Genomic DNA, 19,476 nt, shown 5'->3' with positions numbered 1-19,476 from the left:
GGGGCGGCGAGGCTTAGGTGGGTGAGGGTGAGGGTGAGGGTGAGGTGGCTGTCCGGGGACGTGGTAAAGGGAGGCCGCATAGGTATGCCAAGTGTCGGGCGAGGTAATCGGAGTAGCCTCCAAGCCTCCTTGCAGTCCCGTCCCAAAAACGGTTGGTATAGCTCTTGCTCAAGTGTGGCTAGATACGCACACTTCTTCGTGCCTACTGGTAAGTGTGGAGCTTAGAGCAATCTCCTACTGTAGGTGGGCACGGGTCTTTGAGAAAGAGAGAGAGAGTAGGTGGGCACGGGTCTTTGAGAGAGAGAGAGAGAGAGAGAGAGAGAGAGAGATTAAAAGACCCAATGGACCTATGGCACCAAAGTGATATGATCATATCCATGGCATATCTCATCATGGAACGGAAAATAAAATAGAAACAAAACAAAGCTATCTCACGGGTGATACAAAACTATTTATGGAATCTCATCATGGAATACCAGGAACATGAAACATGAGAAAGAAAGAGAGATATATTAACGTCTGCGAAAGGCCAAAGTGGCCTATGAGACCAAAACATAGTACACAGCTGATGGTGTCTCATCAAAAGCAAGACAAAAAGGACTAAAAACAGTCCTAAACAACTATGAAAGGAAAATACTCCTACTAAGGTACAAGTTACAACAAAAGTGTATAATATCCACAACTAGCATAAGACTGGTGTAATCTACTCATCTCAGTATCTCTCTCATGGGGTGCTGTAAGATAGAGAAACTAAAGTGGCGGGGCAGTCGTCTCTTGTGGCGGGTGATGATGGCTCTAATCCACCAGTGATGAAGCAGTCGTGGACGAGGTCTTGGTAAGCGTGGGTGTCTCGTTCGACAAAGTGCTATGGCTCTGTCAAGGGTGACTCCTCCTGAAGGACGTCTATGGGACGTCTCGCTCGCCGAGGGGGTAGTGGAGGTCCTGGTTGTATCTGCCGGGGTAATCCTGGTCCTGAAAAAATTGGTCATGGCTCGCTGGCGGGGTGGATCCTAGTGTGTTGTCCTGGCTTGTAGGAGAGCCTCTCGATGGCGTCTGAGATCCAATAAGAAAAGCCCCAAATACCTCTCATCCTCAAACTCCATCACATGTCGTAATGGTCCAAAACCCTCTTGGAAGAGACACCAATATCTCCCTTGTATCTCATAGTACACAGTACATTGGCTACGGACACAGAGAGAGAGAGTGAGAGAGAGAGAGAGAGAGAGAGAGAAAAGAAAGAAAGAAAAGATATATCATCACAAAGTAACCTACACCATGTGGCCGTGGTGTAGATGTGGTAGATGCACCCCCTGACCCTAAAACAGACCCCTCTGGTGGTGTCACAAATGCTGCAGGATCCACAGCCACAAGTGCCGGCCTTGCAACCCTCAGAGCCTCATGCCCGACAAAGCGCCCCCTGACCCTAAAACAGACCCCTCAGGTGGCGTCACAAATGCTGCAAGATCCACAGCCACACGTGCCGGCCTTGCAGCCCTCAAAGCCTCATGCTCAAGAAGCTCCCTTCTCTTCTCCGATGTGATTCCCGTGCAAAACTGAACCTCGTGCCCGGACTCATGCATAAGGTGGGCTCTCACTTTGTCTGACCCACTCGTCCGCCTATAGGGACAAAGCTTGCAAGACCACGGGCGTGAACCTCCTCCACTTCCAGGGCGGTTGGCATTAACCTCTTCCCACCATGACCAACCATCAGTTCTTCTAGCACCACCATGACGTGCGGAGCCGAAGGTTGCTTGTGAAGAAGATGCCATGAGAGAGAGTGAAAGTTGAGAGAGAGAGAGAGAGAGAGTGTGTGTGTGTGTGTGTGTGTGTGCGCTCTTAAGGCTTAAGGCTTAAAACTTAAAAGTTAAGAGGCTAGAGCCAAGAGAAAGCTTGCGGGTTGAGACTCCAGAGAGAGAGTGAGAGTGAGGGACTGGGAGAGAGAGACAGAGAGTGAGAGAGAGAGTGAGAGTGGCCCGTGGGAGAGGGAGTGGGAGAGAGAGAAATGAAATGAAATAATATATTAAAGTCTCTAAGAGGCCATAGTGGCCTATGAGACCAAAACTGAGAGTACATCTGAAGTTGGTGTCTCATCAAAGAGAACAACTAAATGAGACTAAAAAGTACAATAAACTGATTGTCCTACAGTTATAAGAACAGAACTATAAGACTCCTAGATGATACTGAGTAGAAAATACTGGAAAATACTGAAAAATGTATATCAGGTAGATCCATGTATGCTCATCAGTTGAAGTGTTGCCCTCTCCTTAGATCAAGTATCTCCGCCATGGGGCTGTCTAGAATGGAGAGGTCGTAGAAGTGCGGTAGGCGCCTCCGATGCCGAGAAATTATGGCTCTGATCTGGCAATGGTGAGGATGCCGTGGTCGGGATCCTGGTGGGCGTGGCCGACGAGCACGACATAAGATAACTGCTTATCAGTTGTGACTCCCTGGAAGCGTGGTCTGCCTTGATAGGTACATCATGGCTCGGCCTCCTGTCTGCCTAGAGGGTCTCTCTGTGTCTCCTAAACTCAAGTAGAAACAATCCCAGGCATCTCTGATCCTCAAACTCCATGACCCTGCGTAACGGCCCAAAACCCTCTCGAAAGAGGCAATGATATCTCCCTCGGATCTCATAATAGACTGTACATCGGCAAATATAGTGTTCCTCTGTCTCTTCCTCCTGGTAGCATAGCTGACAAATGTGGTCATCCACGATCTGATACACATATCGCCCTGTCTCAATCCGCAGCTGGTGTGATGAGGTCCGGACCTGTCCAATGGCACAACGTATCCCATGTGATAGGTGTACATCCATGTACGCCGGGCGGGTGATAAAATCATCCGGGGAGAGGTGTAGAAAATGGCTCTTGTAATGAGCCATTTTCGTGCCCAAAGGCTCAAGGGAGCTAGTCCATGTCCTCTCTGTGTCCACTCTGTTGATATCCATCCTGATCACGCGGTTTTGCTCTGAGCAGGTGAGATCCAAAAATGGACAATCTAGACTGTACTAAAAGGATGGTAGTGCCTCTATCCGCAAACCATGTAGGTCAAACCATGATCTCATCTGAGCGTACCAACAATGAGTATCTCCATCCTCTGCCAACTGTATGGATGAGGTCAATTCCAATCGGGAGTACCTCTGCTGAGGGAGCTCCCATAGCCGCTGTAAAAAGGTAACTACCTGGAATAGGGCCTCGGTTACTACTGGTGGGGCACCCAACTCAGCCCAAACAATCTCATGTGGTACCGATGATTTGCTCCGAATCATGCAGGCAATCATCATAATCAGTGGTCTCTCCATTTGCCTCCATCCCTCATCTGTCCCTCTCTGAGATCTGTGATGTATACTGGGCCCCCAAATTGGAGCTCCGTACAAGAGGGTCGGTGTGACAAGCGTATCAAATAGCCACAATTTGGTGCGTGGCTCCTGAAACTGTATGTGTGCACACTGCCTCTCAAGTGCCCCCAAGGATGCATGCCCTCGAGCTAATCTAGCTGTTGCTGCCTCGTTAAATGCAATCCTGTGAAAGTAACTCCCAAGTAGACATATGACCTGACGTACTCTACCAGCTCCCCTTAGAAAGTGAACTGAGGCTCTGATCTCGTCACCCATGCCTGTGTGGTGTTAAACACCATAACCTTGGTTTTCCCAAGGTTCACTGTCAGATCTCTATCCACAGAGAAAGCCTATAATGCATCCAGGTGTCTCTGTAATCCCTCCGGAGATCCTGAGATTAGAACAATATCATCAGCATATAAGAAGATGGGTATCAACACTCGTGCCAAGCATGCCCCTGGGCCTCCCAATCTGTCTACATAATCAGAGACCGCATCAATGTACAGTCCAAAGAGGGTGGGCGATAGCGGGCATCCCTACTTCACCCCTATCGTGTTGGTCACCCTATCAGATAGTCCGCCTGGAGCTCGGACTCTGCCTGTCACACAGATTCATACAAAGCATATATCCCCCACTGCATATCCTCGGGTACCTCAATGTCATGCAATCTATGCATAAGCCTAGCAGGTGGTACGGTATCGAAGGCTTTGTGGAAGTCCACAAAGCAGCAGTATATCCTTCTCTTGTGTGCCCTACCCTCTTCGATAAGTGCCTAAAGTGTCAGTATGTGATCCAAGGTAGTAAATCCTCTCTTGAAGCCAACCTGTCCATGTGCTCGATGACCATGCCTCTCTACCCATCGGCTCAGCTCCGACTCCAATATAGAGCCATATAATTTGGCCAAGTAATGACCAATCATGATCGTCCTGTAGTTGCCTGGTACCATGGGGTCCCCACTCTCCCACTCTTAAAGAGTGGTACAATGATATGCTCTGTCCAGCTTGTCGGGAACCCTCACAAATGGCACGATTAAACACGTGTACGATGAGCGGAGCCAAAGTGTCTCGTGCATATGAGAAGTGCTCTCCAACTAGCCCATCATGATCCTATGCCTTTCCATTCTGTAACCTGTCTATTGCATCTAGCACCATCCGCATAGTAAAAAAGGTGCTGCTAGCCGGTCTAGCTCCCAGTGGAGGGGGGGTGGGGGGCTGTCCTAGTGCATCATATAGCTCTCTAGCATAAGTATGCCATGCCTCAGGTGCAGTAATCGGAGTACCAAGCTGTCTCTCCTGAAACATCTTCCATGCCCTCTTGCTGTCCTTCCCCAGGAAGAGTTGGTAGATCTCCTCCTCTAGCTTAGCCAGATAGGCTCGTTTCTTCCTCCGCACAAGGCGCCGAAAGATCATCCTGGCCTGTCTATGCGTGTGAGACCCAATGGCAATCTCACACTGTAGCTGTGCTCGTGTCTCACGACACTCATCATCATACCAACTGTTCTGTGGGGCAGTGCTACGGGGGTGGTGGAAGGGATCATAGTGCAAGGAAATGCATATGAGGCGGATGCATGTAGAACACCTGCCAATCCTCTCGTGATCTCGTCCAAAGGGCTATGCGGGTCTAAAGCGAACAAGCCATCAGATACTGCATCCCGATAAACCCCAACTCTCACGTGTAAACTGATATCTCGGGTACCTAGGTAGCTGAGTGGCTGGCCCATCTCTCGGGGATCTACCTACTAGTGTGAAACTCAGGATGCATGATCGGCTGCTATGCCAATGGGCCTACTAGAAATCGTGAAACCCCGCACATCAGGTATCAATGAAGGAGATCCCATCAAGTAGTCCACTGTGCTCGCTCCCCCTTTAGAGTTCCAGTGTGTGAGAGCATCTGATCCTTGCCATCTCGATAGGCCATTGTATATGACCAACCCATGTGCACTCCCGAGTGTGAGAAAATGACTGCCATAATCTGTAATCTCCCCCTCATCCTGTGCTGATCTCTGCAACCCTACATCCTCTGCCGTGATCTCCCGGTACATAGCCTCTTGAGTATCATACAACTCTGTCTGCTCTGTGCCTGTACGTGCATTAAAGTCTCCCAATAGTAATATGTCTCCCATGCTGGCAAACCTCATGATATCATCATATAGTGGTGTATAGGGCGACTCTCCTAATGGTGCAAACCTAGAGTGGGCTGGGGGAAAGTAGCATACCGCCACATATAGCTCGCGGAGCCCCCCTCTGCATATTCGGACCCACATGTACCTCGCATCTACATCTCTATGTATCACATGTATTTTGTCACGAAGCTCCTCCCTGTAAAGTATTGCCACTCCTCCAGATCCTCTGGTACCTCCCACTGTCCGTGGCTGAGGGCGGAAAACTGATTCCCATCTATAACCCCGGACGTCAGGAAGCCTCTTGTTTGTGCACTGATGGGTCTCCGTATACATAGCCATATCACACTGTCTGAAAGTATCCTGCATCTGTTCTAAGGGCTCCGTTGCCTTGAATCGCAAGGTCTCATAGGCCGCGCACCGTCAAGCGGGCCTCCTCTCCGTAATGATGACTCGGCCATCTCTGTATACCGCCCATTTCCCCTCTTTTCTTGCCTCAAGCACACGTGGCATGTGTTCCTTCCAGTGTGCTATCTGTGCCGGTGTAAGGTCCTCATCCAAATAAATCTTTTTCCCCTTAAGGGCCATCCTTTTGGAGAGGAATGCCTTCTTCTCCTCCAAGTCACCAAACCTGATGATCAATATCTTCGCCCTGGTTTCATCTCTGCCTACTCGCCATGCTCCGGTAATGGGTACATCAGTGGCTCCAATTTTTGTTGCAAGAGCTTTTGCATCCTCTTGGGGATTTCCCTTATCTTCCCACCCAACTACACGTACATGTAAGGCACGTGCCCGTCTCTTGGCTTCCTCTTCCAATGTAGCATTCATCACCTCTACTTTATTGACTAGTGTATCCTTCTGTTTTTTTACTACTTCAATCCATGGATTGACTTCCTCAATTTGTTTCTTTGTGGCATTGGCAATTTCAGCCCATGAAGGCATTTCCTTCTCACCTTCAGCCACTTTTGCCTTACATGATTCCAAAGTGTTTTGCATTTCTGTGATGACTTTTTCGCGGTCAGCCACACATGTCTTCAAAGTGCCTTCGTACGATGCAACTGTTGTGCCAATCTCTCGGAGCATGTCATCCTTCCATTTCTCCATCCCTTTTTTCATTTCCGTGTGCATCAAGGCTTGGGCTAATTCCATCTCAACCCGTACTTGGGCTTGCATTTCTCCCTTCAATTGGACATATATCTCTTCCTTCAGCGTTTCGTATATCACTTTCCTTTGGGCATGCATCTGCTCGGTCCATTCCTTTTCAAGCTCCTATCGCATGGTGTTCATCTCTGTCCTTATGTGAAGCTGGAGCTCCTCATAAAGGGCCTCATCTCGTCGGGCCATCTTCGTAATCCTTCGTGAGCCAAGGGACATGATTCCTTCCCTCATTCGTCTGTGGTAGGCATTTAGTGCCTTCGTGGGGGTTTGAAAGGTTATCTCACCATCCTGTTCCCCCTCTAGGGGTTGAGACATGTTTTCCCCTACTAGTTGCTGCCTTGGGGGCCAATGCAAGGGTGGGTGGGAAAAGGGAGCAGAGGCAGAACTGACAACTGGCAATGCACCTTACTGTACCTTCTGCCCGACTGTACCTCCTGCACCTTACTATTTGCACCTGCGCAGCCTGCCAATAGTCCTCCAGCCATCTGCAGTTCTGCTCGACAGTATGCAGAAGAGAGAGAAAGGGAAGTACAGTCCCTTCTGCGCTTTTTGCAACTACCTGCAAACCCAGGCGCCTCGTGTACCTCCTGTAGCTTACTGTTTGCACCTGCGCAGCCTGCCAATAGTCCTCCGGCCGTCTACAGTTCTACCCGACAGTATGCAGAAGAGAGAGAAAGAGAAGTACAGTCCATTCTGCGCTTTCTGCAACTACCTGCAAACCCAGGCGCCTCCTGCTAACAGGCTGAAGCACCAAAAGTTCCACACTTGATGCTTGTTGGTTTCTCCGACTCTGTAACCTTGTTCAAATCAGGACCATTCAGCTCATATACCTGTATCGTCCCTCTTGTTCTAGCAGTTGATCCAACAAGCACAAACCTTGCACTGCTGGGACCCAGAGGGTGTCGTAGTGGTGAGAGACTTGCTAATGTGCGCTAGGACTCTGTTCCTCTCACTATGAGAGAGCTGGATGTGTGGTGCATGTATATCATACTGGAAAGGTGGCAGGTGATCTATGTCGAGACCCTGCTGAGTGAGCCACTGTATCATCTGTGAATACCATGATCTCCTATGTGCACTCTTTGTGAGTGGCTTGGACTCCTCAAAAGCTCTATGTGAGAGTCGATCTGATGGCATATCTCCGATCCTCTGTATGAAGCAGATCGTCTGGAAGAGGGCCTCTACTAGCATAGGAGGTGCAGCAAACTCCGTCTGGACAATGTCATGTGGGACGGAGGGTTTGTTGCGGATCATCCATGAGAGCATGAGAATCTGAGGCCTCTCTATCTGACACTATGTGGAGGTGGCGAGCCCAGGTGCCCATGCTGTTGCAGCATAAATCAAAGCAGGGGTGACTAGTGTGTCAAACAACCACCCCTTCGTGCGGGGCTCTTGGAAGTGTGCCTGGTGACATTGTCTCTCTAGCATGGCCAGAGCTGCATACCCTCGTGTGAGTCTATCCCTTGCTGCCTGTGCCATAGTAAATCTTCTTGGCGGAGTCGTAAATGTAATCCCCAGGTACACATATGAGTCTACCACCTCTACTTGTCCTCCTGCTAGTGTGAAGATGGCCTGTCTCGTCGAACCGGCCCTGAGGTGTGGAAAATCATGGCCTTGGTTTTCTCAAGGTTCACTGTAAGCCCCCTCTATGTGCAGAAGTCGTCGAGTGCATGGAGATGGTGCTGTAGTCCCATCCGCGACTCAGAGACCAGAATAATATCATCTGCATATAGCATAATGTGGACTGTGGTACCTAAGATGTCTACCCCGTCCCCACCACCGTGACCAATGAAGTCAACAACCTCATCGATGTATATAGCCCAAATAGTGTAGGAGAGAGTGGGCATCCTTGCTTCACACCTATGGTGCTAGTAATAACATCAGATAGCCCCCCGGGGCATCGTATGTGCCCGAGGACCTGCTCATATAAAGCATAGATGCCCCAAATGACTATAGGCGTTGGAAGAGTCTCTCTCGTGGCACCGTGTCAAATGCTTTGCGGAAATCCACAAAGCAGCAGTATAATCTCTTCTCCCGCGCCCTTGCCTGGTCAATCAGACATCTCAGAGTGAATATATGGTCAATAGTGGAGAAAGCTCGTCGGAATCCAAACTGCCCTGGTGCTCGCAGTCCCTCCTTCTCTGCATATGAGCTAAACTCTGCCTTGAGCACTGCGCCCGTAAGTTTGGCCAATGTATGACCAATCATGAAAGTCTTGTAGTTGCTGGGGTCGAGCATGTCTCCCGCTTTGTGGAGAGGCACGATGGTGTGCATAGTCCACTCAGCTAGTAGGCCCTCCACTAGTGCCCTATTAAAGAGGTGAGCAACAAAGGGTCCCAGTGTGTCAGTTGCTTAAATAAGATGCTCACTCTGTATACCTGTGTGGTCAGCCGATCTCCCATGCTGGAACCGGTGGATAGCTCTCTCTACCATCGAGGTGGTAAGGAAAGTAGAGGTGGTAGGGCAGGACTCCTGTGGCTATGGTATGGGCGGCTGCTAAGGGATATGGTAGAGGCTCTTTGCATGTGTGCCATGTGTGTGGATCCTCAATCGGGGTACGAGGGCGAGGCGCTCTCATCCTACGCCATGCAGTGGCTGCATCTCTGCTCATGAGTAAGTGGTATATATCCCAGTACTGTGCCTCCTCATATGCACATCTCTTATGGCGTGTGAGGGTCCTCATCTGTCGGCTCGCCTGTCTCTATGTAATGGTCCCCAGTGCTCTCTGGGCACGGAGGTGTCTATATAGCTCTGTGCACTCATCATCATACCACCGATTCTGGGGCATGCTCCCAGATCTATCTGTGCGTGCAATGTGTGTATTATGGGGGAAGCTGCGGGTGGCGGCCGTATGTAGTAGAGATGACAGCTAGGTGGTGAGTGTATCTAGAGATCCATCTGGAATAGCCCGTCATATACATGATGCTCATATATGTCACCCAAGTCATGGGTGAAGTAGAAAGTTGTATGCGATGCCTATGTGGGTGCTGGTGTGGAGCTTGCCAGTGACAGTAAGAGGTACGTGTGATCCGCACCAATAGGACAGGGGGGGATGGTGAAAGATGTCACTGCCTGTGTGGTCTCCATGGACCCCATGATGTAGTCCATTGTGCTACCCCCCCCCCCTGATCGTGGAAAGCATGTCAGTGCTCCTGAATCTTACCACTGTCTCATCCCGTTATAAATAACGAGATGGTGTCGCGCTCCCAGCTCAAGTAAGTGATGGCCATATCTGGTGTTATCCGGCCCCATGTCCTCTGACACCCTGCAAGCTCTCGTGTCCTCCACCTCTAGTGTGTGCATCACCTCGAGGTGCTCGAAATCATAAATGTCGCACTGTCGGCTCTGTGTCCGTGCATTGAAGTCCCCCATAAGGAGGACTTCCCCCAGGTTGGAGTAGTGTATGATCGCATCTGAAAGTGCTCCATATGGTCTCTCTCCCAATGGCCCTGTGTCCTCCTCCTCCCCTCTACTCTCCTCCTCTGCTGTCATGGCATATCTCGATCCTCGAGGAGAGAAGTAGCATAGAGCAATGTATAACACCCTGTCTGCTCAGAGCTGCAGTCTAATCCACATGTATCTAGCCTCCTGGTCACGTGCTACCACACTTGTAGGCGCTCCTATAGCTCTCGCTTGAAGAGTACCGCTATGCCCTCTGCCGTATGGTCTCCCTTATGTAAACTCCCACTGATAGCCCTCTACTTTGGGTAGCGGGCTCTGGTGCGTCTCTGTAATTAGTATGATGTCCCTTTCCTCCATGACCTCCTCCATCCTCCCAGGATGTGTCCAAAGTGCTCCATTGCAGTTCAAAACTGCTATGTGTATCTGTGAATCTGGATCCTCCATAGCCGATGTCCCATAGGCCGCCTGGCGCTAATCGGTGGCCTTGCCATCGATGATGACACAGCCATCGCGATAGAATGCTCTCTTGCCCTCTTTCCGGGCCTGTAGGACTCTCGGCATGCATGTTTTCCTGTGCTCTATCTGCATCCTTGTAAGGTCGTCATCCAAATAGATGGGGGGTCTCCCTATAATCCTCGTAGAATCACCCTCTTCCTCATGAAGGTGACCGTCTCCGTCTCTCCTGCAAACTATAGGATGAGGGCTCGCTTGCGTGTTGCATCTTTCTCGGCTCTCCATGCTTTGGTGAAGGCAAGAGGGTCCTCTTCCCTGTAGCCGAGCTTCATGCATAGAAGCTGTCCATCTTTCTCGGGAGTGGAGTCGGGTGTCTCGGCTATACCTGTGACTCGAATGTTGAGGCAGCGGGCATGCCTCATCTTCTCTTCCTCAATGGTGGTGTGAATGATTTGGTGTTCCTCCCTTTGAGTCTCCTCCCTCACTTCTTTACGGGTGATTAGGAGCACTATTTGAGGCACCACATCATGACCCAAAGTTTATGTGATGTCAAGATACAGTGTTGTCCGGCAGAAGGTGGAAGGCAATGATGAGCTCCCTAACATCAAGGTGAAGCCCTTGATGCATTCGATTCGAATGTATCAATCAAGAAAAGGTTTATTATATGCAGAAGCCTTGAGTGATGTGACATACCCGCCAACAGTTTTTGTGGCATTCAGCATTCGGAATAGACTACTGTATTTCTTATTGAGCAGTCCTGTCGCTGGTAAGAGGGACTCAATTACTTCCAGATTCTGCACACTGAAAGGTAAGGCCCTCAGGCAGGGAAAAGTTTCATACCGCCTTGCCTTCAAGAGTTGCCAAAAGTTAAATTACCCAGCCAAACTCTTTTTACCTTGTTGAATCAATGCTCATATGGTCCACCGACCCATTGAAAGTAACCTGTGAAGCAACCCTCGAAATTAATCGCAATCTCAATTCAAAAACTTTGTATTAAAAAACACTTGAGACTGACAAAGACTTGATTCACTGCTAATGATGTTGATAGATATGGAACAACTGTTTCTGCTTTTAGAATAAAAACAAGGCTGAATATTAATGGATGGTCTTGCCTGCAGAGAATGATGAATTACAATAATGCCCTTCTCATTCTCTACCCTGAAAAATATACTGGTATAAGGTAAAGCATAACATTGCTCTGAATTTTCAGCATTTCTTTGGGCTTATACACTGATGTCATCAAAAAAACTAATATTCATTGACATGTGCTTGTGTATGTGTGCATGCATCGCTTGTGTGTGTGTGCGTGCGTGCGTGCGTGCGCGCACATCGTGTGTGTGTGGGGGGGGGGGTTGTAATAATTTCCCTTTTTTTCTCATGGACTTGAAATTACAAGTTGCCAACATACAACAACTAGATGTTTCTCTTGAATGATAACAGACCACTTTATCACCGCTGATGCGGCTCCTAGGCAAAGATAATATTGTTTGTAGTAAGCATCAAGGCTGAGTGCTGAAGGCTCTTTGGCTGCAAGATTCTTGACCATCATAGCACCCTGTGAAACAAGAGATTATCTATGCCAGTAAAAGAATGATGTATACACTCTAGAAGTTCCAAAGCATTTCAATTACCTTCGTATCATCAAAACATCCCCGTGCCAAAACTACCTGTAAGTTCAAATGGCAAAGGCTTTATCAGTGTGGGTCAGCTAAAAGATCATAATAGGCTGCCTTGGCAACGAGTAATCAGAAGAAATAGAACAGTTTTGCAGCAGCTAAGTACACACTAAAACCCTAGAACTTACTTTTTTAGCCTGCCCGTGATTGAAAAGGCCAAATGCACCTGCCATCCCCTGTGGAGCTGTGCTGCTGGGAGGCACGATAATCTCGACAGGATCGAAGAAATGAAGCAAGGTTGAGGTGTTTGTGTATGAGCGACTTGTCTCTATGTACTGAGACAGGTGAAGAGATGCACTCCTCATGTCGAATGCAGCAAGACCTACCTGCAAGAGATGAACTGCACTTAAGTAGCGCACGTATGACTGCAGACAAAGCAAAGTCATCGATCACATGGCATGCTGTTTTGGAGAACGCAGAGCTTGGAGTATAGCCTGCGAGCTCTACAAACGAGAGAATGTGAAGAAAAGCCCTAACCCTGCGAGCTCTGCAAACGATAGATTGTCAAAAGAAAAACCCTCACCTCCTTAGCTCGATTTTCGATTATGGCAACGACGACGTGCGATTTGATGCTCAAGGACTCTTGCTGCTGATCCGCTGCCATTTTTCAGACTCGACACCAAGGCTCGAGCCATTACAAAATAAATTGTGGCATCGCCACTTGGGAGGCTCATCCTAGTCAGCTTCCACATCACCCTTTTAAATACTCGCTTAATCTTAATTAATAAATGGGAAAAGCCTCGCATTTATCCTCAAACTCTTAAACCAGACCTTAGATGGAGATACACTAAAATGCAAAGTTGATCTTGATAATATATGCATCTATCCCCACACTAGCAACCCTATCTGCCTAGGACAATCTAAATTCGAATGGGTGTAACTTCTTAGGAATGCATCAGATTGAGAAGTCAAGGGTTGTCCATTTATCAGTCCATATGCCCCAAGGTGCTAGCCTACCCCCTTAATTCAAAAGTTACACAACACGTGGAAATCGAAGATAAGGTCCTTATGCATAAGGATGTAATAGAGCCCCATCTTGAACATTGAATGAAATTAGTAGCACTATGAGCTAGAGAAGACTCAATTCCACAACCAACCCTCGTGTTAAGCAAGGGGACAACAACTACCAAAATCATAAACTTGGGACAAGGCTTTGTGACTTCATGAGGAGAGGCATCCTAATCGGGAAGCTGGTTGACAACTGTGCCTTATAAGCCTAAACATATAAATGTACACACATATAAGCCTGAACATATGGGTGTACACACATCACATGTTATGAGAATGAATTCATGGAATATTTTATATATTCCCATGTTGTGTTATCTATGGATTCTTAAAAGAATTAATGGAATATTTTATTCCCAGGTGTTTATATTATGGATTCTCCTAGACGATTTTAGGTTGGGACGCCTTTCTAAATCAAGGCAATCGTAGCGTACTTTACGCGTATGCAGATGAATCTGTATATGCGTGGAAGTATTGGTTGCATCGTCTTCTTGATATGAAGTATCGTATGATTGTTTAATCAATTAATTTATTAATTAATTGGCTTAGTTGATACAAGTACAAATCATTGGAATGGATAATGGAGGCAAGCTAGTGTTGGTCAGGAATATCTTGAGATGATCGATTTTGAATGTCGACAAACAATATTCGATTTTGTGACAACAAGCGTCATAATTTATTTGGGCACCATTCATATTTATTAGCAATGTGTATATTAATTGGGACATGTGAAAGCTCCCTTGTGTATATTTGAATTTTTAAGTTATGTTACTTTTATAAGATTCACGACTCTTCACACCTATTTTTAAAGAAGCCTAGCTTGCATGCTCAAGAAAGTTGTTTTTTTTTTCAGAAAGGAGACTTCTATTAAGTATGAAAAAATTTACAAAATGGAGATTTCACACCAAGAAAGGTGGAGATCTCAACCAATTAGGAGCCCTGTGCTGCCAATAGGGTCCCGAATGAGAGGACGTGAAAAAGATGCCAATGTCCCACTCTCTCATAAACTGGCCGCGTTCCTCTCCGCAGCCCTCGAAGATCCCTGGATTCTGGCCCAGGTAGCCATGATGGTGTGAATAATATCACTCCAAATCCTGCAAAGACACTGAGAAACAAGAACGGGAGTACCCTTAATAGCCTCGGTGCATCTAGCCTTCCAGATATTCCAGGCTGAGATGCTAGCAGTAATCTCCTAAGAACTGTCTAACCTCTGTGTCGGAGGGACAAAGTATGAAAGTGGCAAATCCTGAAGACAACACTGCCGAGCAACTCCTTGCCTAACCATAATGGCCAAGCTCCTGTCAATCCCCTCGAGTCTCAGCTGTGGCCCAGACTGTGTCAACCAAATGATAGAACCAAAAGAAATGATAGCATCCCTCTTAATCCTACCAAAGACTTGTGCAATCGCGCAGACCAAACCCTCTGTGCTTCCCTACATTCCCATAAACAATGGTAAACTGACTCCGAAACTCCTGCACATCTAGGGCATGCTGGGCAAGCACCAGTAATAACTGACCACTGATTGGTGGCCAGATCAGCATGAAGAGAAACCCAGATAAAGGAGAAAATCTGTGGCTTCCTATAAGAATGCCACAATCTCTGCCAAAAAACCCTCTGAATGTTAGTCGACGAAATGCCGTAAGATTCCTAATGGGGTCTAAGAGTAGGGACACTCTAAATGTGTCTGGCATTCTGCATCGTATAACTGAAAAAAGGCATGCTTTTCAAGGGGTTAGAAGCATCCTTCCACACCCACTCACCGGGGTCCCAATGCAAATGTCTGATAGGGCAGCCACCATACAACCAAAGGCTAACACTCTGTGATCATCCCTGGGGGGGTCAACAAAGACGTGCTTCCCTAACCTGCCAACAACTCTGACAGGACGAATCTGGGGGCCCTCAATAAGCTCCTGCACGTCACATCTCTCCAACTGCCATCCATCCTGTACAGAAAAAAAGACCGGTACATCATCCTCCCTAGGCAAGGGGAGACCCATAACCTGAAGAGGAACACCTGTTCCAGAAAAAACCCCAAACCAAGAATGATGACGGTCTTCCAAGAAAGATCCAGTAATCTAGTGGTTGGGAATGGTTGCGTCAATCTGTGCAATCCTCCAACTAGAGCCTCTTAAATGCTGTGTGAGATCCAATCTCTATACCTCGGTGAGGCTCTGAAACCTCTTCCAAGCTAACACTGTGGGGCAAAGTGTCTCCCAACCAGCCCAAAGAATATGCATAGCTGCCCCAAGAGGCCTACCATGCACATCTAAGATCAAATCATTCCACAAAATGGGTTGCCGGTTAACTTCCTCCGCTGAACGCGGGGGATGTGTACCAAAAAACTCCTCAGGCAGTCCCAGGCCCGTAGGAGGGACCTAACACCAGGGGGGATAAAGTGGAGCGGTGAACTGCATCCGAAGAAATAAAGCATGAGCTAAGAGTCCAGTCACCTCCGCGAACAAGGACACACTTCATGATCTGCTGCATGAGAAAGTCCTTCCACGGCTCAGAGCCTGGAAGAAAGCCCCTAACAACCAGCTTACACAGCAAAGCCTTACATTGCACCTCAGGGTCAATGATATTTAATCCCCCTTCTTGCTTAGGCCTGATAATGGTTTCCCAAGCAACTCTAGCCCTGGTGTGTGCATTTCCATCAAGCCTTGACCAAAGAAAGTTCCGAATAAGGCAACGAAGCTGTCCAATGCAGCCCTTATGAAAAATCCAGCACAAAGCGATAAACCAAGTCGTGGCTAGCAAAACTTGGTTAACCACCAAAGCTCTAGAGGCCAAGTCTCCTCCTACTCCAGTGATGAAGTTTGCTTTTAATGCTTAAGAGCACTGGAGCAAACTGTTGTGCAGGGGAGATGTCAACACCCACCTGACAACCAAGGTATCTAGCAGAGCATCCTCTCTCAATCCAAGTAAAACCATCTGTACCCCAATCTGCAAGAGGAGAATCACTGATCCAAAAACCAACTGACTTATGCCAATTGATAGTAGCTCCTGCTCTGCCAAACAAAAGGCCTCCACCAAGGCTGTACGGAAAGCACATAAACAAGCATGTGAAGCCTCAAGGAACAACGCCTTATCATCTACTAACTCAAAGTCCAATAACTCTTCCTCTGTACATAAAGGCAGCCTGAGACCCACAACACCAGGGGCAGCCCGAAGAAACCTGCTCGTAGCCTCAGCTACAATGAGGTACAGTAAAGGGGCGAGGGGACAGCCTTGCCTCACTGAACGGGAAATCTGAAAATGCTCACCACGCCCCCCACACAGGCTAAAACAGTGCTATGAGCCTCCCTGTATAGGCAAGACACACCTCTAATCCAATTTTGGGAAAACCCCATGTGTGCCATAGTGCCCTCCAAAAAATCCCAATCCACTCTGTCATAAGCTTTTTCAAAATCAAGCAAAAGAATGGCAAGAGGCTGCTGACTAGCCTTTGCCCACTCAACAGCTTCCTAGAAAGAAAAGATGTTATCAAATATACTCCTTCCTTGGAGGAACCCATTCTGGGTATCATGGATAGTCCTTTGGAGAATCGGCTGCAACCTTATACTTAAGGTTGCAGCTAAGATTTTATATGCAGATCCAAGGAGGGTGATGGGCCTCCATTGCTTGATGTCAATCTTGTCCCCACTCTTGGGGACAAGGTGAATCAACCCCTCCGTGAGGTATGGAGGCATCATACCCGACACCCACATTTCCTGAAGGGCAACAGCGATAGCATCTCCAATATGATCCCAAAAAAGAATAAAGAAGGCGGGAGAAAGACCATCATCCCCGGGGCATGAACCACTGGAAAGAGCATGCAGTGCGTGAAGGAATTCATCCTTCGAGAAAGGGGCATCCAGGGAAGAACACATAGCATCTGTAATGAGCCTGGGCATGCACTCCCAAACTTTCTGCCATGCCACATCTCTCTGAGGGGAGGGCGCCTCTGCAGAGTCAACAAAGACCGATAAAACTCTGAAGCAATATCCCTCACCTTATCAGGCTCAATCTGAACCTCACCCTGTGAATCCTGCAAGTACCTCACAGAGTTCCTGCTATGGGAAGGCCTGTGTGCTGAAAAAAAATTTTGTTGCATCTGCCACCCATCTGAGTCCAAAAGGCCTCGTTCGCATGAAAGGCGAACTCAGCCCTCCTGTCCATGGCCAACTGCAGCTCTGCTCTAAGTGTGGTCAAGAGGTCTGTAATCCAAGTCGCATGAGGATGCTTTTCATGTTCCCTCTGAAGAGCAACAATCCTACGCCTAATAGCTCTCTCCTTGTCTAGAGCCTCGTGCTTCTTAGACAAGGCAATGCTATGATAATGATGGTTGGTCCTCTCAAGAGCTAGCACAATATTATGACGAGGATCAGGATCGTCACAAGATCTCCATATCTCTCTGATCTCAAGGGAAATGTCAGCATCTAGATAAAAAGAGTCAGGGATACGGATACAGGGAGAGGCCGAGCGAGCCCCAGGCTCCCTGAGACACAAAACGACGAGGCAATGATCGGATTTGGTGGTGCCAGGCATAATAGCAATGGTGCCTCCTCTGTCCAAGGACCTATCCAAGGACCAATCATCCACATAAAACCTGTCCAAACGTGCAAAGATGCTCTCATCCCCGCTCCTGCGGTTATGCCAAGAGAAAGATAAGGAATTTGGCCTTCTCTGGAAGTCATCCTCAGTCCAGCAATCCCTGCCAAAAAAGGAAAGCGTGAACCTCTCCCTTCGCGTCCACCCTTCTTGTCAAGAGAAAGATAAGGAATTTGGCCTTCTCTGGAAGTCATCCTCAGTCCAGCAATCCCTGCCAAAAAAGGAAAGCATGAACCTCTCCCTTCGCGTCCACCCTCCCACTATCCAATGATCAACCTGGGGAATGACATTTGTAATGGTGTCCCAAAAGGCCACCCTTTCACCTCTCACATTAGGTGTCCCAAAAGGCCACCCTTTCACCTCTCACATTAGGTGCATAGATATTCAAGATTCCCAATTTCTGACCCTCATGCATGAGCAAGATCCACTGTGCTCTAGCAGGGATGATAACACCGTGCCCAATAACATGAGGTATAATAGATGCTGCCACCACTGAGATACAAACACCCCCTCTAGTCCTAACTGTCAAGGACCAGAAGGTGTGGCCAGAAAGCATCTTACCAGTTTTGCCACACTGAGATCTATCCAATTTGTATTCCTGCAACAAAAGCACATCCATAGACCCTCCAAGGCCCTGAACATTCCATGAGACGATTCTCATGGAAGAGAAGAGGGCAAGAAGACAATGGGCAGCCTGAGGATGCCTCTCATAATGCTGGAGGACGAGAATATCCACAGGGCAAAGTCCACTGACATGCCCTTGTCCAAGGCCCTGCACCATGCCTGCATATGTACGAGAAACCTATTCGCCCTGCGGGGCATCAAGGGAAATGGCATCATGCTGAAAATCCTGCAATACATGATCCCCACTGTGTTGAACATCATGCATATCACCCCCTCCAAGTAGAGAGGACTCCACAAAGTCTTCCTGATCTCAAATATCATCTCTCTGCAAAAGATGCATCAGCTGACACATCCCTCTGACCAGAAACATCATCTATCTGTACATGATCCGAGGAAGCCTTCCCATCAATCGCACCAGTGGGGCGGGCGTGAGAGACAGCACACCACACTTGGCGGACTGAAGGATGGAAAGGAACCAAGGGAGGTGGCGCCTAAGAGGCACGCTTACAAGGCCTCCTACAACCGCAAGCCCGAGGACAATCTCGAGCAAAGTGACCCTGCTGGTGACAAACCTGGCACTGATCGGGTTTACCTGCAATCTCCATACGTTGCTTCAAAGGGCCTTAAGGGTCCGGAAGCAAAACATAGTCCTCAAAGAGCTCAATGTCATGGGCAAGAACCATGACCCTGGGGACAGCATCCGCCGAGGCAGTGACCACCTGGGTAGAAGATGTCGGCAAGGCGTGAAGGGGGGGCACTTGAAGAACAAGCCCAAAGGCAAACCCGCCGATGGCCTCTAACATAGGCCAATATGCACGCGGAAGACCTGGAAATCTGAGAGTAATCATAAAATGGTTCTGGTCTTCCTCAACAGGGTCAAAGTAGTTGGAGTAAGGAAGAAAGAATATCTTCCTCGGGCCCAATGGCAAAGGGTTGCCCTTCAAAACCTCTAAGGCTGCGTCCTCAGAGTCAAAATCCACTTGGAAGAAACCTCTTCCAAGCAACCTGACATCTCGAAAGTGTAGAGCGAGGTCAGAGGGTAGAGCCGCCAGGACCCAATCCCGAGCCTGGAGACGAGACGAGTGAGATCCAAAGATTCTGGCAATGAGGGT

At 48.3% G+C, this 19,476-nt stretch overlaps 1 protein-coding gene across 8 annotated transcripts in view; it reads right to left on the bottom strand.

Moving 5' to 3' along the window:
• MSH4 (MUTS-like protein 4) overlaps window positions 1–12,814 on the bottom strand; it is a 48,568-nt gene extending 35,754 nt beyond the window's left edge. For 4 of the 8 annotated variants that reach the window (XR_015268355.1, XM_086814926.1, XM_086814930.1 and 1 more), the window contains exons 1-7: window positions 12,666–12,786; window positions 12,271–12,507; window positions 12,098–12,133; window positions 11,909–12,021; window positions 11,579–11,624; window positions 11,362–11,408; window positions 11,160–11,267 (exon numbers count right to left, since the gene is read on the bottom strand). Coding sequence is in view for 6 of the 8 variants with exons in the window: in XM_086814926.1 (XP_086671052.1) it covers window positions 11,160–11,267; window positions 11,362–11,408; window positions 11,579–11,624; window positions 11,909–12,021; window positions 12,098–12,133; window positions 12,271–12,507; window positions 12,666–12,746 (668 nt within the window). In the remaining 2 variants the exon portion in view is untranslated. Of the gene's footprint in view, window positions 1–11,159; window positions 11,268–11,361; window positions 11,409–11,578; window positions 11,625–11,908; window positions 12,022–12,097; window positions 12,134–12,270; window positions 12,586–12,665 lie in introns of those variants that run through there. The other 4 variants (XR_015268356.1, XM_086814927.1, XM_086814929.1 and 1 more) reach the window with 4 other exon arrangements.
• Between the last annotated feature and the right edge of the window lie 6,662 nt (window positions 12,815–19,476).

The sequence above is a fragment of the Cibotium barometz genome, chromosome 20 (genome assembly GCF_041138505.1).
Source record: "Cibotium barometz isolate CiBa-2024 chromosome 20, ASM4113850v1, whole genome shotgun sequence".
NCBI lineage: Eukaryota > Viridiplantae > Streptophyta > Polypodiopsida > Cyatheales > Cibotiaceae > Cibotium > Cibotium barometz.
The sequence above is the reverse complement of the archived record's forward strand: the minus strand, read 5'-3'. Positions and strand labels throughout refer to the sequence as shown.